Source organism: Pezoporus flaviventris, unplaced genomic scaffold (genome assembly GCF_033815535.1).
Source record: "Pezoporus flaviventris isolate CSIRO_AGI_PZ_B2104156 unplaced genomic scaffold, CSIRO_AGI_Pfla_v1 ptg000063l, whole genome shotgun sequence".
Classification (NCBI taxonomy): domain Eukaryota; kingdom Metazoa; phylum Chordata; class Aves; order Psittaciformes; family Psittacidae; genus Pezoporus; species Pezoporus flaviventris.
The window spans coordinates 2,667,870-2,695,733 of NW_026892611.1; the positions used below are offsets into that span (position 1 = coordinate 2,667,870).

Consider the following 27,864-nt stretch of genomic DNA (forward strand, 5'->3'; position numbering starts at 1 on the left):
GTAACTACACAAAGCAAGTGGCATAACACCAAGTTCTTACAACCTCCCTTCTTCTCCACCTCCTCCTTTTACCACAACCTCCCAAGGAACAGGGAACAAAGCTGTATGTAAGCATTTCATATTTACTGCACATTGAAGGACAGGTTACAGACCAAGCACTCCCACCTGCTTTACTCCAGTGCTCAGGAAAAGCAAGCTCTGGCTGCTTGCAAGTCCCAAACCTGCATTTTTCCTGGCTCTGGACTCTCACATGCTCCCTCTCCACACTGCAGGTAACTTGCTGCTGCTGCTGCTTTACTGCAGAGGTTTCAATAAATGAAGCAGAAGGAAAATAATGGAGACAAGCGAGAGTGAGGCAAGGACAAATGATGTGAAGTGCTCTAAGAGCCGCAGAAGACAATGGAGGTTTTATCCCTTCTGAAAGTAACATGTCTACTAAGCAACTGCACAGTAAAGACATGATTGCATGTATCTCAACCATGTGTGCAATGCAGAGCACACAGAACTGCTGGTTCATGGCAGTTTTTAAGAGAACAGGATTGAGGCAATACAGTTAATGCTTCGAAAAGAACAATTACAAACATGGGGCTTACTTGCTGGCATCAACATATCCTGGGAAGGGCAGCAGAACTTCAGAGGTCAATGACACAAAATTACGCCCACACAATGAAAACAAATTACCTCCAAAGACACTCATCCTGTCCCTACACCAGCTCATCCCTCTGTAGTACTCAGAGGGGCACATGTTTGGCAATTAAAACAGAATTCAGTCTTCTCTCACCACTAAAAGCATGAACCTTTCCTCCTCACCAAACCACAAACCACTAACCAGCCTTGCAAATGGCCAGCAACAGCTTTTACTCTTGATTGGCTTTTGGGTCTCTTGGGTTTTCTCTGCCAGATGAGCCAACGCAACAGCGAGGAGGCATTGACATCTGCAGGTCAAGTTCTTACTGGTGGTAAGAGCCACGATTTCCAACTATCTGGCATTTAAAGATTAGCAAGGACAAGCAGGGTGTCACTCCCATGCTGATCTGTCCTTCAGGGAAAGTATAAAGAGCAGTCTTCAGATGGGCACTGCTGAGCTGGCCAAGTCCTTGTTGCTAAGTTGCTTCTCAGCCATCTGCAGGGGACAGGGAAGCATCTGAGAAGTGATCGTAGTCGTGGTTTGAGTCCCAGATTTCTATCCACCTAAGAAAGAACGAACAATCAGAGCCTATGGAGGCACACTGGCATGTTGCTGAATGAACTGAGCTTTAAAGTTTCAAAGGAACAGAACAAAATGACCCTGCCAGGAGCTGCTGCACTTTTACTGCAAATCCCAACACATTCTCTGTCCCAGGACTTACCAGGGGATTTATTTTCTATCACGACACAACTTTTGCTTTGATTAAAGAAACCCCAAGCAGAGAGACCACTAATAGAGCTCTATCTCTCCCATAAAGAAAGACTTTCAAATTCAAGACTTTGAAGTGCTTTTAACATCAGCAGCTATGTTACTCAGGATGCATCATGGATCCTATCACTAAGATTCAGATGCAAGAAGAAACGGACCCCCTCCTCTGCCTAACTGGGGCACTAAACACCCTCTCACAAGCATAACTTAAAATACACCTTAAAAACTGAGAGCCTCTATGCAAAGTAAATGGTATTTTTCATATTACACTTCACAGGTCCTAAGGCAAAGTTTAGGCATTTGAAGTAAATTACCCAATAATAGCTGCTGGAATAAGGAGGATTATAGCCCCCAAAAGAAATGGAAATCCCCTCATGAAGTGCAAGCTGGCAGGGTAGAGAGAGTTGAACACTCCTGTAGCCACAAGTGAACACAGTGCTTCCACACAGGCAACAGAAGCAAAGAGAGCACCTGAAAAACACACGGAAGAGGTTAATGGTGAGAGAGCCCTGCCTACAAACGCCTTTAACACATCACCTTCAGTGGGATTCTGTCAATCTTAGTAAGGCTGTGCACTTCCCACCAGAGAACTGGCGTCTGGGTATCATGTGTGATAAGAAGAGCTGAGAGCAGAGAGAAGGCATACCACACTGGCCTGGCAAGTTCAAACTTGGCAAGTTCAGTTTCTGTGACTTCCACAATTGGCATCACTGTGGCCGACCAGGGGTATTAGCTATCAGCTTCATCATAAAGCTTCAAGACAAGGCTCTGTGGATTTGTTTACACCAAGCACACCTTATCACCTGTTGAACATTAAGTACAGCAAAAGACTGCACTTTATAGACTTACCATCATAAATGTGGTATCAAGTATGTGCCATCTTCATTATAATATAAGAAACGCAAACTGTGCAAAGTCACCTCCTCCCTCTGTCTGCCTGCAGAGTCATTCCAGTGCAGAGTTAAGAGCAAGTGCAAGCTCTACAAATAAATTACCGGAAGGCAAATACACTCCTCCGATGGGTTATCCATGATCTTTCCCCATGGTCAATGATATAACCCTTCAAAACCACTGGGTTCCCTCCCACTGTTACTGATCTACAGAAAGAAGTTCTGGTGAGGGAATCTCTACTTTCTGCTCATTGTATAATCCATTTTAACTCTTGCTCCCTGTAAAAGTTTGGAAACAAATAGGATGAACAAACTGTTCCTGAGATTGAATGCAATACTTTCCATCTTGCTTTTTTCCCTTGTCCTTATCTTGAAATGTAGCATCTGAACCGGTGCTACCATGGGCCTGAGGGCGAATGGGGGAGCACAGGAATCCAAAGGAGCCAGGGAAGTCCTAACCTCCCAAAGCAGTTTGGTTTCACTTGTTCAAGAAGCCAGTGTTTCAGGATATGGCTTAAGCATACTAACTCCTTACCCTGCTCTGTCTCGCTGACCAACTTGGAGAGCTTGGCTCTGATGACTGGAGTGGCTGCCATGGAAAGGAACAGAATCCCATAACCTGTGAGCAAGATACAACACATTAGGGAAAGCTCAGCTGAAAAATAAAGTCTCCAAAGTCAATCCCAGAAATCAGTAGCTCCAGTTTCTCTCTGCTATATTTAGACCAAATTCACCCTCCTGCATCTGATAATGCACTTCAGTCTATGTCTGTAGTGTAATACAGCTTATGGGAAACTTAATATTCTAGGAACTATATGGTTGCACTTTCAGCTTCAGTGTTAGGACAGCTTTGCTGTTGTGAAGCCCCAGTTTTCAGTACACGGGCTGTTCAGTACAAGGCCAGGTTGGACAGAGCCTTGGGTGACATGGTTTAGTGTGAGGTGTCCCTGCCCATGGCAAGGGGGTTGGAACTGGATGATCTTAAGGTCCTTTCCAACCCAAACCATTCTATGATTCTATGAGCTTGAAACTAGGAGAAAAATCTCCTGGCATCTCTAAGCTAAGAGCCTGACATAGAGGCATCACCTGTAAACATCAGTGGTGTCGTAGCAGCAAGAGAAATCACAACCAGTCCAGAAATGTTGGAGATCAATCCTATCTCTGCCACCCAAGTGTCTTCAAGGCACAGCTGTAGCAGGCGCAGGCCCCCCAGGCTGCTCAGGTAAGCCAGGTAGGTGGCGGCTGAGCCGTACCCAATGAGGTCAGCAGCCCAGCAGAGAGGGGAGCCAAGCTCATACAAAACAAAGAGGTCTTTGGCTCCAAAATGTACTGTGACAAGAAGAAAGAAAGCCAGGGTGTAAAGAGCGAGCTTCCTCCTGGAGCTTGGGTTTTCTGGGGCCGTGTACAGCTTGTAGACAGCCTTGTAATGACTGAGTGTGAAGAGCTTGGCTGGTTTCTGCTGCTTCACCGACTCCTGAAGACAGAAAGCAGCGTAGAGAGTGGCAGCAAGACTGGCAGCGAGCACGAGCCAGAAGGGGTTGATGTAGCCCTGGGCCTTGCGCCACTGGGCACCGCCAATGCTGGCCAGCATGCCCGCAGTGCCCAGGCACGCCTCCAGCACAGCCACGCGGAACGTACGTGCGCGTTTATCACTGGTGTCGGCCACATAGGCAAAGCAACTGGCCAGGATGAGGTTGTAGTCTCCCATGAGGCCACTCAAAACACGGCCAAGGAGAAAGTAGGCAACGTGCAGCTGGAGGTACATGACGAGGAGATAGATGGCCGCTTGCAAGGCCATACCCAGCGCAGGAAGGATGAGTGCGGGACGGCGACCTACGCTGTCGCTCCATGGTCCAAAGAGAGTCACTGAGAAGACGCCAACGAAGAAGCCTCCCAGGTTGATGCAGAGGTTCCAACGGGAGACCAGCACTTCCACCTCCTGTAAGAGACAGGCGCGTGAGATCCAGGGCCATCACCACCCCAGAGCTCCACAAGGGTGACAGCACCTCCAACCTTCCCCCCCCGCCCCATACACACGCATACGCCTTTCTTTGTTCTCCCACCTGCCGCAGGGGGTCGGTGGCCGCGCTGCCGTTCCCGCAGCCGGCGGGGCCGGTGGCGTTAGGGCCGCTGTAGCCGCGCTCGGCCCCCAGCCGGTCCCAGAGGTACTGCGTGGCGAGCGGGCCCTGCAGGCCGAGGGACAGAGTGGCCAGGAAGAGGAGCGGCTCCGCGGCGGCCAGCGCTGGGAGGCAGCGGCGGGAGGGGAGCGGCGGCGGAGCGGCCATGGCGGCGGGGAGCGGAGCAGCGCGCTCCGCCCGGGACAGGCGGCTCGGCTCGGCTCCGCTCCGCCCCGCCGGGGAACCGGCAAGGGCTTCGCAGCGCTTCCTCCTGCAGAACGAGGGAGGGATCTGCGTGAGCTGCAGTGAGAGCAGGCGCCGGGGCTGGCGCTTGCATCCCTACCGTGCGCAAGGCTTTCAATGCTGGCGGGGCTGTTGATCGATGGGTAAAGAAATTCCAACTTAAACCCTGTTTTCTTTCTCTTACCTCCAAAGGAAAAGTTATAATCAACGTTTTAAAGTAGTCAGTTTTTCCCTGTGAGGGTGCTGAGGCGGTGGCACAGGGTGCCCAGAGGAGCTGTGGCTGCCCCATCCCTGGCAGGGTTCTGAACACAGAGGCTTGGAGCAAGCTGCTCTAGTGGAAGGTGTCCCTGCCTGTGGCAGGGGTTGGAACTGGATGAGCTTTAATGTCCCTCCCAACCCAAACCATTCTAGGATTCCATAAATGCACTAGGATCTGACAACTGTTGCGGTTTGCAATGTGTAATCACTCCTATTGATTCACAGCACATTAGAAAATACTTGTTTTGAAAGGACAAAATAACTTAGAGCTGCAACACAGAGGTTTTGGCTGTGCTGTTTGGTTCCCTGCTGGGCTTGGTCTGACTGGAAGAGCAGATCAGGAAGGAAAGACCAAGTTATATTTTTAATTCCAAGGACCTGATTCAGTGTTAGATTAACCTGTCTACATAAACTGGAGTGGTTCCAAGTTAATGCAAACTGACATCAGTCCTTTGACACCACTGAGGGAGTGTTAATGGGCTACAAGTGAAGCTCTGACCAATGCCCCTGAACACATAAACCAGTCATTCTGCTGTAACACACTTGCAGAGCCTGGTTATAGCATCTGTGCAAGCAACAGGACTCACCTTTCAGTGGAGAAAATCTCTGTGGATGTGCTGCATCTAAGGAACAGGCAGGAATCATTCCACATTGTTACTTATTCCCCCTTGGCCATGCTGCAGCTGGAGGCCAACCTTCATAAGAGAGATATGAGAAGAAGGTGTCAGTTTAGATTTTCATTGCAAACTCAGGACATAAGAGTAGAAAGTAGAACAATTACTTTGCCATTGGCTGATTTTGTCACTGCACCTTTTCAGCCACTAATTCAACCTTAAATAGAAGCAAAAATATGACTATAATTCATTTGAAAGTGCTTTCTCATTCGTTTTTGTACCAAGGGTTGAAGTGCTAATGCACAGGACTGGCAGTTAAGTTATATGATGCTGTTTCTTGTGAGCAGTATGCCTAAATCAAGTTTGCAAGAGAGCTGTGAGTTGGCTGCTGAAACCTCACTGGTTTTCAATCACAAGCCCTGGCAGAAAAGGGGTGAGAGAGGGAAAGAGCAGAAGCTCTTTGTGGTGTTGACATCAGATGACCTAATGTCTGTGCTCCTCTCTGCTTGAGTAAGCTATAAACAGAGCTGAGACAATTTATACCAATAAAACGGAAATGTTATCATCATTATCTGAAGTATGCATTTGCTTGATCTACCAAACAAAGGCATCAAAGTGACATTAACACGACACCCCCTTTGGGACTGGAAAGTTTAGTTCCACTCCTGGATATTCACAGAACCAAGTAATTCACTGCTTGGATTTGGAGAGTTTCTTGCTAAAATGACCAAGAACTGTTCATCATTTAGCACTCACCTCCCTGCCCAGGACACCCTGCAGGCTACCGAAGCTGTGTCTATAGACCTGCAAGAGCAAGGTTAAGAAACCCCAGCCTATGATTCACTGTGGCCAAGTCTTTCCCAATCCACTGAGATACAACAGGCTACATCAGAGTATAGGGTTCCCTCTCTGTCCCTAAGCCTGATTTATAACCTACTGGGCTGCCAGGTGGGAGCTTGGGTTCTGACCAAACCTTAGTATTTCCCTGGTTGCTCTTATGAGTAGAAGAAAGAGGGATTGTCATGAGGGCTGTAATACACAAGGATGGGTGCTCCTGCTCTCAGGTGGGGAGGACTGTGAGTCCCTTTCTCCATGGGGACTTGATGTGGCATTTGGTGCTGGAAGCTCTGCTCTAGTGGGGGTTTGCTACCCAAAGAACTTCTCAGTGAATACAGTGATGTGTATATAATGCTTCTTGACCTTTCTAAGCTCTACACTTTGAGTATTGCAGACCTTCAAGCTATTATGAAGGAGCAGTTTCTCTTTTTGTAGAAGAAATAACAGTACCTACTCAAAGAAGGCATTAGACAAGACATTAGTGTTCATTAAAAAGCATAGTTCATTTCAGGATGCTGTTAATAAACCTACTTGGTCCACAAGGAGTTAATTCTCTACTGGATTTAGCAGTTATCAGGAAGATTGTCTGAAGAAAGTACCTGGTCTGACACTTTTCTGCTGTCTCCTCCCTTCTTTGTTCTCTTCCTTCTTTCTCCGATTACAGTTCCAAAAACAACACCCAACCTCCCGAGGTCAATGGTTAATATTCCCAAGTGTTTATATAGCCTCCAGCAGCAGATCTAGGGTCCTTCAGCACTGGGCCAGCTCCAGCACCATGCCGCGCTTCTTGCAGATTATCCTGGCCTGCAAGAAATACCTGCTTGTGGTGCTTATACCCCTCTTGTTTCTTCCCCTGCCTCTGGCTGTCCCTACCAAGGTAAGACCTCTTAAATTGAATTTGATCTCCAAATCTCTCCTTAGAGTTGTTCCTTTTAAATGACAGAGCTGAGAACATACAGATCCTTCCGCAGAGGCACTTCATTTACGGCTTGAAGATCTTTTTTGTTTGCTGAGCAGACTCCTTTGACTACTGGTAGTGAAGGAATATAGAAGCCATGGGATGTAGATGGATAAACAGATACATCTGTGATAGCATATTCTAGAAGAATGCTCAGTGACAAGTGATTTTGTGGCTTTTGCTTTGCTTCTGCCTGATGTAGCAAAGGGCTTTCTGTGCTGAAGTTCATACGTGTGAACCTAAGACACAATTTAAGGCTCAATTTTTAATTCCCCTTCTGATTTCCTAAAAGAATGCAGTCCATATTTTGTTTTTTCCTTTCATTTTTTTCCCTTGTTGTCACTGCCAGGTAGAAGAGGCGTTTTCCTTGGTCAGAAGAACAAGGTACTCTGATACATGAGGATGAAGTAATAAATATTTCACTCTTTCTTTAGCATATTCCTATAAGAATCTTTCCAAACAGTGATTTAAAACTGAAATTGTCCAGCTTCAGAAGACACTTTGCCTAGAATTCCTTCCTTAACTCCAAATCCCTGTAGCATTTGTTGAGGTATTTCTGAGGCACTGATCACTCAAATGCAGTGTGCTGAGCAGGCAGACTGCCAGTGCTCTGACTTACTCCTCAGCCTCCCAATCTCTTCATGCAGACAGATCTAATCTCTGCTTTTCAGGTCTTTTATTGCAGTCCCAGCATTAGTAAGTCTCAATCTACCTCTCCTGTCACTGCTCTTTGGACGTCAAATCCCAGCTCTTTCCTTGGGTCTCTGCTTGCCCCCAAATCCCTGCTGACTCGCAGTTTCTAGTCTCCTTTGCCAGGCTCCATCCTCACTCCAGGAGTTCTTCCTTGTCTTTTCATGCAGCCTGTCCCAAAGCCTTTCCCTCCTCACAGCAGTCTTTTTGGAGCTATGTTATCCGAGACTTTGCAGCTATGGATTGCAAGCAAGAATGAGAGCATGGCACTGGCTTGAGGAGAAATGTGGTAACTGATGAGGAGTGCCCTCTTATTCTCATGCTATGCAAAGAAAATAGCTTAAAGTATCACTTAAACTTACTAAGAAGAAAAAACAGGAAAAAGAATCTTATTTTGCTAGTTAACATTCCATAGCCAAAAGGGTTCCTGAAGTTAAAGAGATGTGGCTCAGAACAGTTTTAAGTAGCCAGAAGGAGAGAGATGGGTTTTCTTTATCCTGAGGCCACGAGTTCAAACTTACTTGCTGGAGTCATCGTTACCATACAATGAGTCCTTTGTATTGCCTATGAAATGTTTTGGTTCAGTTTCTCTTTCAAAATGACTCTCTTTGGTTTCTAGGTAGTCACTTATAACACAATAAAGTCAAACTGTCCTGGACTTTTCCCTTTGCAATCTGTAAGAAGGTTTCTTGTGTTGGGGTTGTGCATCGTGGTATGTTAAGCAGGAAAAGCTGGTGCCTCAGCAGGAGGGGTTGTGAGCACACAAACTACAGAGTGGAATTTCACATTTTTCTCTTCTGTTGAGCTATTAACCTGTGCTATAATGACAGCTTTGGGCACTAAACTATTACAAATGAGAGCAAACAGTGCTCAAGATTTTGTCTAATGACAGAGAAATGTCATTACAGGACAACTGGTCGTGTGAAAAGCCTTGTTCCAGCTTCTCCTGGGAGCCTGTGCACAGCAGGCTGAGGAGAATAGCACTGGGCCTACAATATATGTTCCAAAGCCCTGCCAGGGTCTCTCAAAAGACATCCACTGGTGTCTGTTAGGGTGAAAAATGGGAGAAAAAAGGATCATCAATATTGAAAATTGCTTTAAGTGTTTGATAGGATGTGTAGTTAAGGTTTTGAATGCTGTCATTCAAAAATAAGGCTCAGAAAGGTATCTTGTCATCTCTTCATTAATCTCTTTCAGGTTTACTTCTCCAACCCTGCAGCTTTGGTAATTTACCACCTAGATTGTGATCTTATTCTTTCCTCCAGACTTCTCAGCCTCCCTGTTCATCCTTCCCCTTCACCAGCTCCATAACTTCCAGGCCATGTCCAGAAGTCCTCAGCACGTTCTAAAGCATCACAAGTTTGATCCTGCAGGCAGGCATTATCTTAGCTCCTCAGTTTAATCCTCTGTAATCTCACCATTACAATGTCCATCTCTTCATTAATGGTTTCCTTACTTAGCATCACTCCATTTTCATTCAGGTGAGATCAATTTCATATGAATTTCATTCATTCATTCATGCCCACCCTTAATGTAAGCCCACACAACCACTGTTTTCTTCCTTTGGATCTGCAGGTACTTATTATTGTGCCAGTTGCAAAATGAGGAAAACACTGTAACCTGCAGTGTTAACTTTTCCTTACTCTCTTCATCAGCTCATCTATGTGAAAACTGGTTGTGACAAGCTATCTAGTGTATAGGGACCAAGTTAAATATTTGTATATAAAGCTTGGAGTGGTTCTCCAAAGAATTAAAGTGTTTTCTCAGAACGAGGAACATGGAATAAGGGATCATACCTCCTTCAAAGGATAGTCAGTGGAAGCTGAAACTGGTCTGTGACTGGTTTGTCAGTGAGCCTTTCAAAGTCTGTACTAAGCTAAAAATCCAGTGAAGAACAGATAAAGGTATTTAAGGTACAAGGAATCCAGGCTGTTGAAATGAGTTGGGGTTCACCTAAGCCATGTCCTGAAACACGTGGAGAAAAAGGTGGGGAAACCTTGGCTGGCTCAGTACCTGTTTCTGCACCTCCATCAGCAAAATCCCGAAGCCTGTGCAGGGACTGCTAAGCCTTATCATGAAGGGTTCAAAGTCATCAGTTTGTTTCTTTTCCTATGGTTCTTTGTTTTCCCCATTGGAGGCCCCCATCTTTTCCTCACAAGGTTGTTGAATTGCTTGTCAGTTGATTATGATCTGCATAGGTAGGAGGATAGATAGGAGGGGAAGACAGAGAATAACATTTTCTCTAACCCCTTTGTCAGGCAATGAATATAGTTATGGGCTGTTGCTTTCTCAAAGCTTAAGTAAGATGTACAGTCTGTTCTGATTTTATGTACTCTTCTTCTGTCAGGAGGCCCAATGTGGTTATGTTATCATAGTGATGGCACTGTTTTGGTGCATGGAAGTGCTGCCGTTGGCTGTCACAGCTCTCCTCCCTGTCCTGTTCTTCCCATTGATGAATATCATGGATTCAACAACAGTAAGAAATCATACTCTATACATGTTTGCCTGTGTGCTTGCTGGTCAGCTTGTTTGGGGTTTATTTCTAACATGATTTTCAGAGCAAAGAAGAGCAAATGGCACTTCTGATACACAGCAGTTATCTGTCCTCTCCATAGAACAGGACTTGCATGAGCCTAGAGTGAACTCTTGGTGGAGCTGCTAATCTGAATCAAAGCAAATCCACTGCTGAGATGCAATCCATAGTTACTCCATGCTAATGTCTCCAGAACGAGATCCTCCCTCAGAAGATGCCTTCTTTCTTGGCTCCTTGTCACTGTTTTCTCTCCCTTGTTCCATGTTACAGGTGTGCCGGGAGTACCTGAAGGACAGCAATATGCTTTTCATTGGGGGACTGCTGATGGCCATCGCTATTGAGCGCTGGAACCTACACAAACGCGTTGCTCTGCGGGTCTTGCTTATCACTGGTGTGAGACCAGCCCTGTGAGTAACACTGTGGGATAAAGGACTTTATGGCATTAGTTGCCCATCATCTCCCATGTGAATCTGCAAATTGTATCCTACAGATGCTTTTCTACAGTCCAAGTGAGTCAGTGCCTGAGCAGACCTTGCAAATGGGGATCCTTTGATGTGTTACAGACCTGGTGTGTCTTTCTGGAATGCCAAATGGCTTTAGGTGGAGAAATAGCAATAAGTCAGTGCCAGAAAGACAAGGGTGCTGCTGGGCTTGGCCAGAAGCACAGCTTTAGACAGTCAGGAAAGACTCCACACAAAAACATACTCTAACTGAGAGAGAAGAGGAAATATGGGGATGCTTGTTTTGAAAACAACAAATGTTTACCAGACTAGAAGTTTAAGCTATGCAGAGGCTTCATGGCTCTATTTAATTTGTCTCAGATCATAAGAAGAGGGAATAGTGAAGGAAATTACAAAGCAATAGAATAAAAACACATACCAGATAAAACCCTTTTCATCTGATATATAATCTACGTCTCATCTAAAGAATAATTTTGAGACAAATAACAGAGTAATACTGAAACATGGATTAGAATTTTATATGAAGAAAATCTTAAATAATAGAGGGGATAAAATGCCAAAAAAAAAAAGAGAGATCATCTTCCTTATGGCTTAAACTGATTGCCACTTGGGCTCAAATTCAGCTTTCCTCTTCGAAATACATGATAATACATTAATATGTGTTGTTTAGGTGGAATGTCTTCCTCAGAAGCATGTAGAATAAGCAGGACACTGACTGGATAAACTGCTTCAAGCTCCCAGCTTCCCCTTTCCTAGTGCTAAGAATGTAAAAACATAACTGGCTGAAACTGTGAAATCTTCTGTGTCATTCCCAGAGCAGACCAGGGTAGGAGGAAGTACTGGGTGTGAGTTACTAAGCAGTTTCCAGACCAAAAGCTTTGTAAGCAAAGCTTTGCAATGAAGAAAGGGCATCACAGAGCTGAGTTCTGAACTGACTTTTCCAAACCTTTTCACGTCAGACTTCTCATGGGCTTCATGGTTGTGACTGCCTTCCTGTCCATGTGGATCAGCAATACTGCCACCACTGCCATGATGGTCCCAATAGCACAAGCAGTGCTGGAGCAGTTGCACAAGTCAGAAGCAGGGTCTAATTCACCTGGCCAAACATCTGAAAAGATCAATAAAGCCTTTGAACTGCAGGAAGAGTCAACTAAGCCAGGTAGCTCCAAAGAAACAGAGGGAAAAGGTGAGTGGGTTACAGGTGGTTTTCTCTTTGGGGTAATGGAGGATGACCTGAGGCCTTCTTCACTGTCATTAGAGTTGTTAGTAAATTCTGAAGGAAGAATGTACCCAAAGCATTCTGACTGCATCCAATGGCATTTAAGAGGCTCTTCCATGAACCAGACAAAAGCACATTAAGATCAACTGACTTGCTGAAGTTACAAACAGATTGAAAAGATGAAAAGATGATAATTAATCAACAAAACAGCAAAATGTGTAAATTCTCACTTACTGGAAGCCTTTATATTAGGTTTGATATTTCCCTCTATAGTTATATTAGTTCAATTGTTATCTACTGTGTAACTTATCAGATAATAGGAAATTCCTGAGGGAAAATTTCATGCCAGAAGGGTAGAGATTAAAATGATCTTTCTAATCCAAAGATATGCAATCATACAACAATCTCTCTTTACCAGCTGTCTTGCCTTCTTCCCCTCTTTGAGACAACTCAAAATGCAAATCTCAGTGCCAGGAGTGAGGTGCTGGTACAGAACAAGTTCTCTTCAGTCCAACTCCTCTGGCTCTGTTGTACCTCCTGGAATTTTTTGTCTATTGTGTCCTAGCCTTGAAATACTGAATTATGCAGGCACAAGATCTTTTCCTACCCAATCTAGCTCCTGTAACACTTTTGTTCTTGTCTTGGGACCTAGGTAATAGTTATGCCCTGACAGTCGAGGAAGACAGAAAGAGAAATGAAAGTCTGCTAGAGGAGAAACACAAGAAACTCAGCAAGGGGATGTCTCTCTCTATTTGTTACTCAGCCAGTATTGGAGGGATTGCAACTCTAACTGGGACAACACCAAATCTGATACTGCAAGGACAAGTTGATGAGTAAGTCTGGCTGAATTTGGGGTTACATACCCATTAAAGTGCATCATTCTGCCACAGCTGACTTCCAGCCAACACAGAGAAGGAAAATACCCATTTGGTAACTTTCTCGGAAGTCAGCTTGTCTTCCTTAGTGGGTCTCAGTACCTCTGCTTTTTTGAATCATTAAATACAGAAGAGTGCAGAATTTTGGATGCTAACAGCCATCTGCATTCCACAGGCTCTTTCCTAAAAATGGCAATATCGTCAACTTTGCCTCCTGGTTCTCCTTTGCCTTCCCCACCATGATCTTGTTACTGGCTTTGACGTGGATTTGGCTGCTGATACTGTACTTGGGCTTTAAGTAAGTACCCTTCACACACTGTATTACAGCTGACAGGCCTGTTATCAAGTATTCATTACATGTCGGAACACTAGTGATGAGCTTACGCTTGAAAGTCAGACAGAAGTGACAAGTCCTCACATACAACAGACACTACCAGAGCAGCATACTAAGTATCTATTAAAATACTGTAACTTTGCCTCTGAGGAATCTGATCAAACCCCTGCTAAGTACACTTGGTAGATGACAACATGAAGTTATAACTGCATACAACCTGTTCTGCAGCATTGCTTTCAGGCCCTGAAAGACTGTTGTGCTTCAAACCAGGAATTTAATTTCTACTTACACTTGGTAAATACCTTTGTGACAAGAGTTGCTCCAGACCTAGAGGATTCGTATTGTGCCATTCCCAGTGCTAATCACCCCATACCACCAGCTTGCATTGCCTACCACTTTAATACTTAGCCTATCACTTTTGGATTATCCCCATCCTCCTCTCTTTTAAATTGAAAGAGTGCTGTAATACCTGAAATATGTAATACCACCACTTTCAGCTGGAAATTCCACTTTTAAAACTCTCCTTTTCCATCATTTTAAAAAGCTTGGCAACTGTTTACTTCCTGGTGATCACGTAGTCGTGTCACTCAGACCAACATTGCCATTATTTCCCCATGTGTCCATATAGCACCCCTGCCTGTCTGTAGAGGATGAGTTTTCAGGGGCCCAAAGCTTCTCTCTGGTCATCATGGTAATACACAGTACAATGCAGTTACTATCCAACACCTATGGCTGCTGATGTGATGATATATATGATTTCTATATGCATATATAAATACTTCTATCTAAAAGACAATATGACCATGTATTACATTTGGATTCTTACCTTTAAGGATATCTGGCAAATTTCTCTGATATTTCTTGTCCATCTTCTTCTAGTTTTCATGAGAACTTTGGGTGTGCTGCAAATGCCTCTGCAAAGGCAAAGGAGCAACAGGCCTATGACATTATCAAGGAAGAGAGCAAGAAATTGGGCTCAATGAAATTTGCAGAAATAGCAGTTTTGGTCCTTTTTGTACTACTGGTAGTGCTCTGGTTTACAAGAGATCCTGGCTTCATCCCAGGCTGGGCAACAGTTCTGTTCAACAAAAATGATACGAGGTATAACCCCTTCTCCTCCTCACTTTGAATAAAGTAAGCTAGATTTAATGAACATGAGAACAGAGCTGAACTGAATATCTGCCTGACCTCTTGCAGCTATGTCACTGATGCTACAGTTGCCATCTTCATCTCGGTTCTGTTGTTCATCATCCCTTCTGACGTGTCGATCGGTTTCAGAGACAATGACCAAACAGGTACGTTTACATTAAACAAGAATTCAAACTGCTCTTCCTGCATAGCTGTAATGCTTTAGGCTAGGCAAGGCACATAGCTAATGAAAGTTCTCTGGTTTTGTAATTTAACTAAGTAGGAAACACTTATCCCAGCAACGTTCTGGACACTAGTACACACATCTGTAAAAGCTGCTGGAGTCTTCAGGAGAGAATACATGACTTACCAGATATGTTGCCATACTTTTCCATCCCTCTTACCTGTACTCTACGATGCCTTTTGGAGCAGCTACACATCACATCATATTGTGTCATATTGTGTCCAGTTCTGGGCCCCTCAGTTCAAGAAGGACAGGGAGCTGCTGGAGAGAGTCCAGCGCAGGGCAACTAAGATGATTAAGGGAGTGGAGCATCTCCCTTATGAGGAAAGACTGAGGGAGCTGGGTCTCTATAGTTTGGAGAAGGGGAGACTGAGGGGTGAGCTTATAAGTGTCTATAAATATATAAAGGGGGAGTGTCACGAGGATGGAGCCAGGCTCTACTCAGTGGCAAACAATGACAGGACAAGGGGTAATGGGTACAAACTGGAACACAAGAGGTTCCACTTAAACTTGAGAAGAAACTTCTTCTCGGTGAGGGTGACAGAACACTGGAACAGGCTGCCCAGGGAGGTTGTGGAGTCTCCTTCCCTGGAAACATTCAAAACCCGCCTGGACACATTCCTGTGTAACATTATCTAGGTGTTCCTGCTCCGGCAGGGGGATTGGACTAGATGATCTTTCGAGGTCCCTTCCAATCTCTAGCATACTGTGATACTGTGTGATACTGTGATCACTCATCAGTATTTTTGCAAGTCAAGTTTTAAATCTTTGTTGATGATTGCTTTAAGAGATAATTCCAGTCTACTTGGATCTTGCTGGCAGAAGTGTTTCCTGATGTTCAGACTAAACTCACCTCCCTCCAGGAAGTTCTCTTTTCTCTGGAGGATGCAACAATGGCTTACAAAATCTTTCTGGGTTTTAGGCAGCAAGCCAAGGATCCAAGCACCCCCAGCTCTCCTGGAGTGGAAAGTAGTTCACCAGAAAATGCCATGGAACATTGTGTTTCTGCTGGGAGGTGGCTTTGCCTTAGCTAAAGGCAGCGAGGTAACACTCCTCTGCTTACCTGGTATTTGTGTCTTCCTGGGTGTTTTCCATCTTGCTTTCCACGAGTGCTCTCCCAGAACACAAGAGGGCATGCTGGTAGCACTAAACATGCATCTCCTCAGCTAGTGGCAGTAGGACAGACTTCCTTAGGAGGAATCCTGTGATGAGAACAAATCCTTATTGTTGCTTGTGCAACTGGGATGGTACTACCAATCCAGGCAGCACATTAACTGTGTTTCTAGAAGAGTGGATGATTAAGAAACTACCCCAACACATTGAAAGTTTTATTAAATAAACCTTAACTGATGTGGAAAGAATGAGGAGATGATGTGCCCAGGATGGGCCTCCAAACTATTTCAAACTAACTACTTATGGAAATAGGATTTAAATTAAATTAGAAGACAAATGTAGAGCTAGCTGGAGAACCTTCAGCAGCAGATAAAAATGTTTAGATTAAAACAAAAAGACCTGAATGTTGATCATGTGCAATAATGACTTGACCAGAGAAATAATTATTTGCCATCAATAACATACTATAATGCAGTACCTTTTTCTTATTTTAAATTCTTTGCAAGGGAAAGCATGTTATTGTTATTTAACCTACCAAATGATTGTATCTATGAGCATTGCCTTTTACTTGTTCTACAGAAAGCAGTTTGCATGTGAGCTCCTGTAAGAAGGGAAGGTAGAATCAATATGAGAAATGTAACTGGACTGTGATGTGGCTATTTCCTCTCCAGCCTACTGTCCTGACAAACCTCTTTCCTCTGTTACAGGAGTCTCATCTGTCCTCATGGTTAGGAAGCAAACTGAGTCCTCTGCAGCAAATCCCTCACCCAGCTATTGCTCTCCTGTTGTGTCTCCTTATTGCCACTTTCACTGAGTGTGCCAGCAATGTGGCCACCACCACCCTCTTCCTCCCTATTCTGGCTTCAATGGTAAGTTCCAGCATTTCAAAACACTCTTATAACAACAGCTTTCAACTCTTTCCCAAGCATATATCTGCTCAATTATAAATAGCTGGCTAACACAGCCAAGCACTGATTCATGTATCTGATCAGGAATACAAGATTTATAATGTACATATATGCATGTGGATGCATATATACTCACACACACTGTGCTCAGTTCAACCCTTCTAAAACCATGGCTGCTGAAAAATAAAGGGATTAAATTCATTGACATATTAGACTTTGCCTTCTGGCCTAAACAACCTCATGAGGTCACTGCCAGCTGTACTTGTTTTTTCCTATTTGTTCTGCATAGAGACAGCACCAGCAGCAGCATTTGCTTCCCTGCAACATTCCATTACTGTATTTCACTCCCACCACTGGCCTTCCAGAAGTCTCTGAAGGTGATAGCATTAGTCAGGCTTTATGACCTAATTCAGATTTTTGCATTTTCACAGATTCCTGTTGCTGGGGTAGACACAGTTCTGCAGCATGAAAAGCTGGTTCCACACAGAAACTGCAATAAGCTCCACCAAGATCTGTTTGCATAGGCACCAGTCTCACCCCTAAACCACTCACCTTCAGAGCTTGGGCTACCCTGATTCCTCTGATAACAGAGTTTTGTTCTTAACCAGTTTGAAGCAACATTTTTTCCTGCTTTTAGAGTGGAGTACAACCATTATTAATTTATGCTGCAGGAGTGATCAGATTCCACCATCAGGAACACAAAGCACTGACCACAAAATCACTTCTTGCATTTGCTGCATACAGACATTGGCTGGAATTTGCTAAAGCAGAACCAACGTTTCAGTGGCTGCAGTGTTTGTAAAAGATTGAGGTTTCTGACGTAACAAATACAGTCTCTGCCAAAAGATTTCTATGTGGGTTTGTCTATCAATCAAAACCATCATATTTGCTCTCCCTCCTTGCACAGGCTGAAGCGATCTGCCTCAATCCACTCTATGTCATGCTGCCCTGTACACTTTCTGCATCGTTGGCATTCATGCTCCCAGTGGCCACTCCTCCTAATGCTATTGTCTTCTCCTATGGACAGCTCAAAGTGATAGATATGGTGAGTGAAAGCCCATTCTTTTCAGAATTTTCATCATTATAAAGAACAGTAGCACTTACAAAGATGCCCTTGAGCTTTTAAAGAAAAGGCAAGGCCTCTTGAACATCTTCCAGTAAGATCTTGCTGTCAATGAGAAATGACAATGTCTAACTGATTGAAAAGGACAAAGGTAGATCATAGAGATGTGAGAGTCCAACCACCTGGACAGTCCTGCAGGTACAAGGGGAAAGCCCAGCCCATGTCACTAGGCTGCCCTGATGCCCTTTCTCACTATATTAGGATAAGACTGACAAGGATACCATGTCTCTTGATAACTTTTCTAACCCATGATTGATCCAAGAAGTCCAAAGTAACATTAGAGACAGACATCAGGTCAGAAGAGAAAGTCCCACAAAAGTGGATTAAAAGGATTTCAGAACTTCTAGTTTTATCCAAAGGAAACTCATTTTTCCCTAATACAAATTATATTTGTGAAGAAAACCAACTTTGGTGTAATTGGATGGAGTTATGATGGACTTGTAAAAAAGGTCAAAGATAAAACCTAACCATACACAAAACCCTAATCATCAAGGAATTAAAAAGAACTCAGTTCAGCTTGTAACCTTTCTCTTTTATAATTCCAGGCCAAATCTGGGTTTGTACTCAACATTCTAGGAGTTCTGACGATAAATCTAGCCATCAACACCTGGGCTTCATCTTTGTTCCAACTGCAAACTTTCCCATCTTGGGCAAATAAGACAGGTACATGCCCGTAATATGGAGAGGCACGAAAGCAACACAGTTTCTGTTGGAACTGCAGCGAGAGCAAGACTATCATCTACGTGTGTTTTGCCAAGGCACTGGTTAAGAGACAGGCCTGCTCTGTGGAAAAGGACAAGCCACCTACAAGCAAAATCACTCCGTTGATAACAGCAATAAAATTGCCTAACAGTGCTGTTTAGCTGGCAATTTTGTTACCCTAGAAAAGGTAACCTTTGGCTTTCCAACTGTCCCAGGTATCTTCAGGTTTTCTGTCTCTGCAAGGGTAGATTTTCCCCAAGTGCTACACTGTTTTTCCAGTTCCTCCTGCAGAATGTGAAATCTGCAGCAAGAAAGAAGAGAAGTGTGTATATAAAGAAGAGACTGTACATTGCTGGTCTCCTAATCCTGATGAGTATACAGTCTGCTGTGTATGTGTTCAAGATGTATATGACTGTTAAATTCTCTGTGGGCATTCCCAGCAAGACATGTGCTGTATGATTACAGACAAGTCCCATATTGTCAGCCCACTATATTACTTTGAAATGTATTTATTTGCAGTCCACTTATGAATGTAAAAGACCATTTTATTCCTAGAATGTCTCTCCCATTGTTATTTATGTAAGATTACAGCTTGTGAGGTCATGATAAGAAGAGCAATATTCTTTTGAGAAGGAGAGAATCCCTGTGTCCTAAAATATACATGATTGAATTAAAGATTTTTTTATGTACCCCTGTGTTATGGAGAATTTTCCCATTATATATCAGTGCTTCTGTCTTCCATGTACCAGCTGCTTGTGTGTGGGCTTACTTAAAATATCTTTAAATCATCAGAGAAGTTAACATAATTGATTTACTCTTATTGTTAAAGTAATCATTACTTCATTATTAGGAGTCCAATTTTCTTGGGATCTCAAACCCAAGATCTTCCTTTGCAAAAGCCTCTAATACTGTTAAATATTTAATCTTATTCTGCTGGAACTGACTTGCAGTTCCTAATGACTGAACTGACAAAGATACTAGAATATCCAAAGACACTTTGTCAAATCAAGCACTTAGTGCCATAAATGGGCTCAGACACACCAGTTATACAATAGGTGCCCTTGAACCCTGCACTAAATGCTTTGTTTTGTTGTTGCCTGCCCAAAGTCTATTGCATTTCTGAAGTCCCACTTGAACCCTACAGGTTCAATGAGAGTGAACATGGGTGAATTTCACTCTAAAATAGCATGCATGCTCTTCAGAATCTTCTTTCTTTCTCTATGGTAATTATGAGGTGACAAGGACAGAGTGCAGTGTACATGTGATTTATGAGATGTTAGAATTCACTGACCTGCAGTAGTTTATTTCCAGTTCCAACTGTCAAGACAGTTCTTGTGTCTGCTGCTCACTGATTCCCTTTGCATTCATGGCTTCATTGCTCTGAAAAATCACCTACTCAGGAAGAACAGTTTGGTATTAATCCTTCAGCGGCTTTGAAAGGTAGTGTTTGATTTGACATGTGATAGGGATCCAATAAACTATCCACAGCACGAGAAGGAAAGGCATTTATTCTCTTTTGCTAATGAGCTCCTGGGTAATTGATTTCAATCACATAATGACTTGCTCAGGCCACTGCTAAACCACTCACTCACCTTCTTTCCTTTTGCATTTACCTCTATCAAATAACATAAATCTGTCTAAATATTTTCATTACCCTGCTCATCCTGTGTCTGAGCACCCAAAAATGACAAACTCAAGCAGATGATTTGCTGGAAGCCTCTCCCTTCTTTGCTCTTTGTCTACAGCATCAGGGCACTGTGCATAGCTTTTGTTTGCTTTTTGTTTTCTTTGAAACACTTGCCCAGAGTTTACATGTCCTTCTAAATTACTGCTTAGCTAAGCAGGAAATAGAGCATTCTTATAACATATCCCATCAGCCTCTCCTTCCAGCCCTTTAAAAGTGTGTTATGATTCTTTGAAGTCTTTTCTATTAGTCTACATTATTCAGAGGCTGTGGTGTGCATAACTACATGCAGGAGCACAGGTGCAATCTTTATGGCAATCTCAAGAAGAAAGAAGAGAGACATCAAGTAGCACAGAGTGTCATGGGGCCAATGCAATAACACTGGGTGTTCCATGTTCATTAGCATATATGAGTATATCAAGGTTAGCGACTTACCAGAAAAGGGCTGCAGTGAAAGTTACACAAGGGGGATGTACAGATGCTTAGCTCCCAGAAGAACAGGGGTGAAAAGCTGTCATCTGGAGACAGAGAAGTCAACAATAATGTCAGGGTATCAGCAGAACAGATAATTTCATTAATAGTTTCCACCTTGAAGTGATGGTAGTAGCAAGTATGCACTGGGCAGTTTATTGCCCTGGGTGTGTCTGAACACAGGAGTAGTTGAGGTGCAGCTAAATATAGTGTGCTTGTGCAAAACCCAGTAACACTATTAAAAACGTTCATCATTTTGTAAGCAAAGCAGGTAGAAAGTGTTTCTAAGCCCCATTATTACACAGATCACCTTTGAAGGGTGGTTCCCCATTATGTTTCCAGATATTGCCCTCAAGGAGTGGCTCTATTTCCCATTGTGTGATCAAATTTCACAACCTTCTGTGAAACTGCCAGCTCAGCACCTGCTGTACTTAGGTGCGATTTCCAATGCAGCTCTTCATTTTGGGGTTGACACTCAGTTGGTTTTACACAGGAGCTGTAAGTGATAAATTTGTTAATCAGAAGGGGCTGTCTGCCTCCTTGCCTGCCTTGTCTAAAAAGCAAGTGCTCTTCAAAACCACAAAATACAGGTTTCCCACAGTATATGCCAGTGAGTAAGTGGGTGACTCGCAGTCACCTCCTCCATTTTCCCTGGAGTTATGGTGCTGTCTTGCCTTGCCTTGCCCAGACACACGCACACACACACGCACACACACACGTTCTACAGGCACATACATGTACACCTAAGAGAATGTCAAGGATTTAGCCCAGTAAAACATATGCATTTCTACAACCTATGGCCCCACAGAAAACCAGCTTGATGTTAAGCAGGCTAAGACAACAATGAAAATAGCTTACAAGTGAGAAAGGCACTTCATCATAAACATCTTGCCAGCAATTTGTAAAGTGGCATTTAAGTGATGCAAGGGTCACTTCAGCAGGCACTGGAATCATAAACAGACTTAACAGTCCATTTTCAAGCCAAAACAGGTTAAAGTTAATCCTCAACTTGGTTTGGAGAAACCAAAAACTTGCTCCCAGTCACTTAAAAGGTATTAAAATGAACTTTAAAGAAGCCTTGTTGTAGAGCGCTGACACCTTGAAATATATCTAGATCTTACAACTTAATTCCTAGGCTTTCATTAAACAAAACAAAAAACTGCTTTGAAGGAAACTTTATCATATAATAGACATAAAATAACTCTCAAACAGCTGAAAAATATTTCAGAAAACAAAAGACAAACCAACAGAGACATGAAGGTCCAGTGTTTTATCCAGCAGCCGTCAGCATGTATGTAAATCTGGGCCGTTCTCCCCGAGCTGTAAGAGCAGCTCCCCTCTCATGCTTGGAGCCAATTCCTCCCTCAGGTAACTATGGCATGCAGTCAGCAGTGTGTCCAGGGGCAGGGGGTTGGAACTAGTTGATCTTAAGCTCCTTTCCAAGCCTAACTATTCTATGATTCTATGATCTTAGTGCAAAGGTGCAGCTCTCTCCATTTGGCATATTCGTTCAGGAACACAACTCTCTGCTCTCAATTACTATGTTGGGTTTAGTGTATGCAAAGGCAGAAACAGAGTTTATCGTTTCTGCAATGATGAATAACTAGAGAACAGAAAATAGACATAAAAGAGCTTAGGAAATACGTAACTTGAAAACATCAAGGAATTTCACAACACTCTATTTTTTTTCCAACACGGAACCAATAAAACTATTTACAACTTGATTCACTGAACTTTACGATTTGAGTTAGTAATGACCAAGTGCCAAAGTCTGGAAATGAAGTGGTTTGAATGTACTAATCACCTGGTGTCCAGAATAACAACTGTTTAATACAACTTAATCACTACTGTCAATGCTGTGCATTTTCTCCTATTAAAGAAACATTTAGTATTATTTATCCTTTAATCATACTTAACAGACTGAAAACGTCAGGTTGCTATTCAGGGTGTAGAGTCCCTCGCCCTGTGCCATCTAGTGGCTGCAGGCACTGCACCAGGGCATGCCCAAGGTTCCCAAAACAAGGCCAAGCACCCAGGCTGGTGTTGATCTTCCTCGGAAAACACTTTTAAATAGCTAAGGGGAAGTCACGGAACAAGAGGAACACTTTTGAAAGGCAATGCAGGACAGGAGAGCTGCAAAATTAATGTAATTGATTCAAATTGGCAAAAAGAAAAAAACCCCAAAGCACAAACTTGAAAACAGAGAAGGAACAGAGCGGTTAATTCAAGGGTTCAACACTTCTGTCTCATTAGACATGATTTAGATCAGACCAGAAGCAACTGCTTGAAGGCTCAGACCTTTTGTGCTTGTGTAAGACATCTCTCTTGCTAAAGCTCTAGTTGTGATTGCTGTTAGATGACACTGTGCTCTAAATACTATCAACAAAACCATCAAAACTTCACACTGCTTCAAGTTTATACTATTCAGCCAACTTTAGGTTGGTATTGAGGTTCTCTTGCCAGCCCAGCAGTCTCATTTCCCTTGATCCCTGTCCAGCCAATGAGAAGCAGAACGATTTCAAGTTTTCCCAATACCTGCCACTGGGACCTGGGACTTTCCATGCTTTGGAAGGAAAGGAAAGCCATAGGACGCCAAATGTCATCAATTCTGCTGATTACAGAGCTGATTTCTTTCTATAAGGCAAAAGTGGTCAGTGTTGTCCATGAAACAAATGTCTGTATTACTGTGGAATTGCACAATGTCAGAAGAGCAAGTTGTGTGCACTAGCAGAAGGGGAACGCAGCCTGGGCACAGCTAGTGGCTACAGCAGCAGTTTCCCTGGTTGCCTATCAAAGGGATCTTACACAGTGAGTAGTGGTTGTTCTGGGGCAGTTGTAGTGCCTGCAAAGGGAAAGACACGTTTCCCTTTTTGCTGTAGGACTCTCCTGATGAGACTTGCCAGAAAATTCAAAAGGATCCTCTTTATTTTTTAAGATGTCTGTCACCTGAAGGGAGGTTGAATTTTCCTCTTTATTCTTACCTCTGGCAATATCATTCCAGCTCCATGAAACATGCAATCATAAATCACTTGTCTGCATTGCAGATAACACAGTTGTACAATGCAACTTCCTCACACCTGTGCTTTTTTCTTTTCTCCTTCAACCGAAGCAAGTGGTGTTGTGGTATCTAGAGTTACAATTGGTACTAAAGAAATAGTAGTCTCAGAAGATACCACCCAGTCAACGTGAAATAATCACTGTCATTCCTTTAGTGTTACATCTTTATAATCCAGGCTACATAAAAAATAGTGACATCATCATGACTTTGAGAGACTTGCAAGCTTAGGGATGAAACCAGAGCAGTTCTTCCTCTAATTAGTGGCAAAAGGCAACGACCACAGCGAGCACGAGTCCTTCTGCATAGTCACAAAAGAGCAGAGAATGGCACAGAGAAACCAAACTCCTCTGTCACAGTCATACATTATGTCTTCATTTAAGATGCTCTGACAGTGGACAGAAAAGATGATGTGTACACAAGACAAAAACAAACCTCTGAAATGCATTCAGCAAAGTGTAGCTGCCAGAGGGACGGGTGCTGTCTGCCATCCTGGCTCCAGACACAAGTGTCTTTCTCCCCACGTGCTGTGTGGAAGTGCAGGAATTTTCTCTGTTTCTCTATTTTGGCACAGATACTGTAAGGTAAAAACCATGCACTTTATTAGCCTAGAAGAAAACTCTTTGGTGTGTTTACACTGTAACCACACACCTGTCTCTCAGAAATACGAGACAACTGATGGGGAAAGGGGAGGGGACTGACATCTTCAGCTTCCTCTGCACCAGGTGCAGTCAGGCATGTAATATCTTTTTAGCCACTATTTTGAACCAGTGCCACTTTTGGCCTACTGTACCTGCTGAACAGCCCCTGCAGGGAATGACTCCAAAACATGCCCATGCTCTCTGCTCCAGCAAGATCAGTTCTTACCTGGAGCCCTGGCGGGTGCATACATAAGTCAGCCAAATCCTGAAGCTATTCTAGTACAGCTGCAGTTCCTCCAAGTCACAGAAGGACAAAACCACTAAATCTTATACAAAATGTATTGCTGCATTTTTCTTATAGGATGCTGCCAGTTCATGTTCCATTTATACAGGAGGTAGATGTGGCATTAAGGAAACTTGTTGTCTTGTCCCACTGTACCTGTGTCATAAAACATTAATGGAGGGGACAGAGAAGACTGTCCCACCTTCTTAGCTCCTCGAATTAATGTATAAAACAGTAAAATCCAGTTGGATTAACTGTAACAGATCTAAGTGTCTGGTTCTTCTGAATAAGATCGTTTGATATTCCTGGGAAGACAGGGAAAAAGTGAAGATATGTAAAAAAAAAAATATAAAAAGAATAAATTGATTTGTTTTTTTTACAAGAACAAGTTTCTTTGTGTCATGAGGACAACAGCAAAACATGGTTCCTGTTTGTTAAGATAGTAGCCACGCAACTAAGAACAAAGTAGCTGTTATTGCAATACTGATTACATAAGACCAAACATAGAATCATGGAATAATTTAAACTGGAAAAGACCTTTAAGACCATGGAGTCCAACCATTAACCCAGCACTGCCAAGGCCACCACTAAACCATGTCCCCAAATGCCACATCTACACATCCGTTAAACACCTCCAGGGATGGTGACTCTGCCACTTCCCTGGGCAGCCTGTTCCAGTGCTTGACAACTCTTTTGGTGAAGACACTTTTCTTATTATCCAGTCTAAACCTTCCCTGGCACATTTCCTCTTATCCCATCACTTATTACTTGGGATAAGAGACCAATGTCGCTACCCTTTCCTCTCAGGTATTTGTAGACAGCGACAAGGTCCCCCCGAGCCTCCTTTTCGCCAGGCCAAACACCCCCAGCTCCCTCAGACTCAGCCCACTGATCCAGCCTGCTCACATCCCTCTGTGGAGTCTTCCTACCCTCAAGCAGACCAACACCCCCCTCCCAACTTGGTGTCTTCTGCAGCCTTACTGAGGGTGCCCTCGATCCCCTCATCCAGATCATAGATGATATTAAACAGAACTGGGCCCAGTACTGAGCCCTGGGGAACACCACTTGTGATCAGCCACCACTCTTTGGGCTCAGCTGTCCAGCCAGTTTTTCACCCTGTGAAGAGTACACCCATCCGAGCCACGAGCAGCCCATTTCTCCAGGAGAATTCTACAGGAAACAGTGTCAAAGGCTTTACTAAAGTCTATGTAGACAATATCCACAGCCTTTCTCTCCTCCACTGAGCGGGTCACCTTGTCACAGAAGATCAGGTTAGTCAAGCAGGACCTGCCTTTCATAAGCCCATGCTGACTGGGCCTGATAACCTGGTTATCCTGTACGTGCCGTGTGATGGCACCCAAGGTGATCTGCTCCATCACCTTCCCTGGCACTGAGATTAGACTGACAGTTCCCCAGATCTTCCTTCCGGCCCTTCTTGTAGATAGTGTGTCACATTCACTAACCTCCAGTCAATTGGGACCTCCCCTGTGAGCCAGGACTGCTGAGGAATTATAGCAAGTGCCTTGGTGAGCACCACCCTTCCTCCAGCTCCCTTAGTACCTCGTGTGTCCAAGTAGTGGAGCAGGTTGCTGACCATTTCCTCTGCACCCCAAGAACAACTGGTCTTACTATTAAAGACTGAGGCAAAGGCAGCATTAAGTCCCTCAGCCTTCTCCTCATCCTTTGTTACTGCTTTCCCTGCATCCAAGAAAGGATGGAGATTCTCCTCCTTTGGGTGCCAGTGTATTTACAGAAACTTTTTATTGCCTTCCATGGCAGTAGCCAGTTTAAGTTCCAGCTGGGCTTTGGCCTTTCTAATTTCCTCCCTGCATAAAGTCACAATGTTCCTGTAGTCCTTTTGAGTTTCCTGCCCCTGCTTCCAAAGGTCATAAACTCTCTTCCTCCCCCTGAGTTCCTTCTCTTCAGTAACAGCGTGACATGAAATCATGCAGTATTTACTGAAGCAGAATAAGCAATGTGAAACCGGTTTAAGAAAGTATGTCTTGCCACACAATATATGACAGAGCAAAAGGCATGACATGCTTTATCAGCTGTTCTGGACAGGTAGTGATGGCTGGAACTGTTCTGTGCTGCTCAAAAGGGGCAGTATGGAATTGCATTAGCTAATACTGAAATGCACATGGGTATTCCTATCCTCTCTACTTCTTGCATCTGATGGCATGCAACCCTACAAACCAGAGAAAGCAAGGTCTCTATGTTTAGGAACTTAGATCTTCATTGAGAAAGGGATATTAAGGTGATGATTAACGTGAACTCTGAGCTACAGTTTATAAATATGATGAGTCTTTAATTTACACAACAAGTAATAGAGATTAGAGGAAAGAGCTTGAGAGGGAGGGAGAGATACCTTCATATCTAACTTATGTTGCTAACACGCTCTCATTACAATTGGTCTCACAACAAAATCTTTCAAGAGTCAATATGTTTCAGCTTAAGACATAGAAATAGCAAATAGCCATGTGTCATCTACACATTAGAGCAAAGAATTCCCAAACCCGTCCTGCAGCGGAATGCCTGTTTCTTCTTTAAATCTTACTCTGCTTATTTTGTGTCATGAAAGAAGTACCTGCATCTTTGGCAGTTGTAAAAATATCAGGCATGGCACCACCTGCCAGACTAATAACAATAATTAGAAATGTAATAAACTGTTCATTGGCAAGGTAACAAATTGTCTTATCCTTTGAAAGTCACACTGGCCTGAGGCAATTCCTCACAGACATTGGCCATGGATGTCACAAGAGCCTGGGTGAAAAGCACTGTGTGCAGAAAAACAAGAGAGGAACAAAATGAGAAAGAAAACTAAAAAGGCACTGACAAAGAGACACTGAAGCAATGGGGAACAGCTGCAGTGCGCTCTCATCCTAGCGAACAAACCAGCAAAACTAAGGAGTTGAGCATGAAGATGAACCAACCCTTCTGCTTCCCAAAAAAGCTTTCAGACTGGGGCACTTGGAGGATCACATGAACTCCTAGTTACTTGCTTAAGAAGATGAAACAATTTGAAGTGAATTTAGAATGAAAACTTCAGTTGCAATTACTTCTTTTCATCCTCCTTAATTCTTTTCA

The 27,864-nt window shown here is 43.5% G+C and overlaps 2 protein-coding genes and 2 long non-coding RNA genes across 7 annotated transcripts in view; 1 reads left to right on the forward strand and 3 right to left on the reverse strand.

The window, feature by feature from the left end:
* Positions 1 to 371: 371 nt before the first annotated feature.
* On the reverse strand, positions 372 to 4,739 carry SLC46A1 (solute carrier family 46 member 1; the record flags this gene model as incomplete). Its single annotated transcript, XM_061470720.1, has 5 exons — positions 372 to 1,191; positions 1,711 to 1,867; positions 2,822 to 2,905; positions 3,373 to 4,225; positions 4,350 to 4,739. Coding segments are annotated over 5 exons (1,560 nt in total), but the record flags the coding sequence as incomplete, so codon positions are not given.
* Positions 4,740 to 5,011: 272 nt separating this feature from the next.
* Positions 5,012 to 14,392, reverse strand: LOC133277867 (uncharacterized). Its single transcript, XR_009746376.1, has 3 exons — positions 14,252 to 14,392; positions 11,944 to 12,105; positions 5,012 to 5,599 (listed from the first exon to the last, which is right to left on the reverse strand). It is a non-coding gene; the product is annotated as an uncharacterized LOC133277867 (long non-coding RNA).
* Positions 7,029 to 19,332, forward strand: SLC13A2 (solute carrier family 13 member 2). The gene is made up of 12 exons (XM_061470071.1): positions 7,029 to 7,232; positions 10,351 to 10,479; positions 10,807 to 10,943; positions 11,957 to 12,183; positions 12,869 to 13,049; positions 13,267 to 13,389; positions 14,305 to 14,526; positions 14,623 to 14,720; positions 15,720 to 15,841; positions 16,618 to 16,779; positions 17,726 to 17,863; positions 18,487 to 19,332. Exons 1-12 carry the CDS (start codon positions 7,131 to 7,133, stop codon positions 18,616 to 18,618), a joined length of 1,773 nt encoding a protein of 590 aa, XP_061326055.1. The 5' UTR covers positions 7,029 to 7,130; the 3' UTR covers positions 18,619 to 19,332.
* Positions 15,870 to 27,864, reverse strand: part of LOC133277868 (uncharacterized) — a 46,782-nt gene continuing 34,787 nt past the window's right edge. The window contains exons 1-4 of one of the 4 annotated variants that reach the window (XR_009746380.1): positions 24,721 to 25,112; positions 20,763 to 24,430; positions 16,479 to 16,511; positions 15,870 to 15,999 (exon numbers count right to left, since the gene is read on the reverse strand). This is a non-coding gene — a long non-coding RNA (uncharacterized LOC133277868). Of the gene's footprint in view, positions 16,000 to 16,478; positions 16,512 to 19,639; positions 24,431 to 24,720; positions 25,113 to 27,864 lie in introns of those variants that run through there. The other 3 variants (XR_009746378.1, XR_009746377.1, XR_009746379.1) reach the window with 3 other exon arrangements.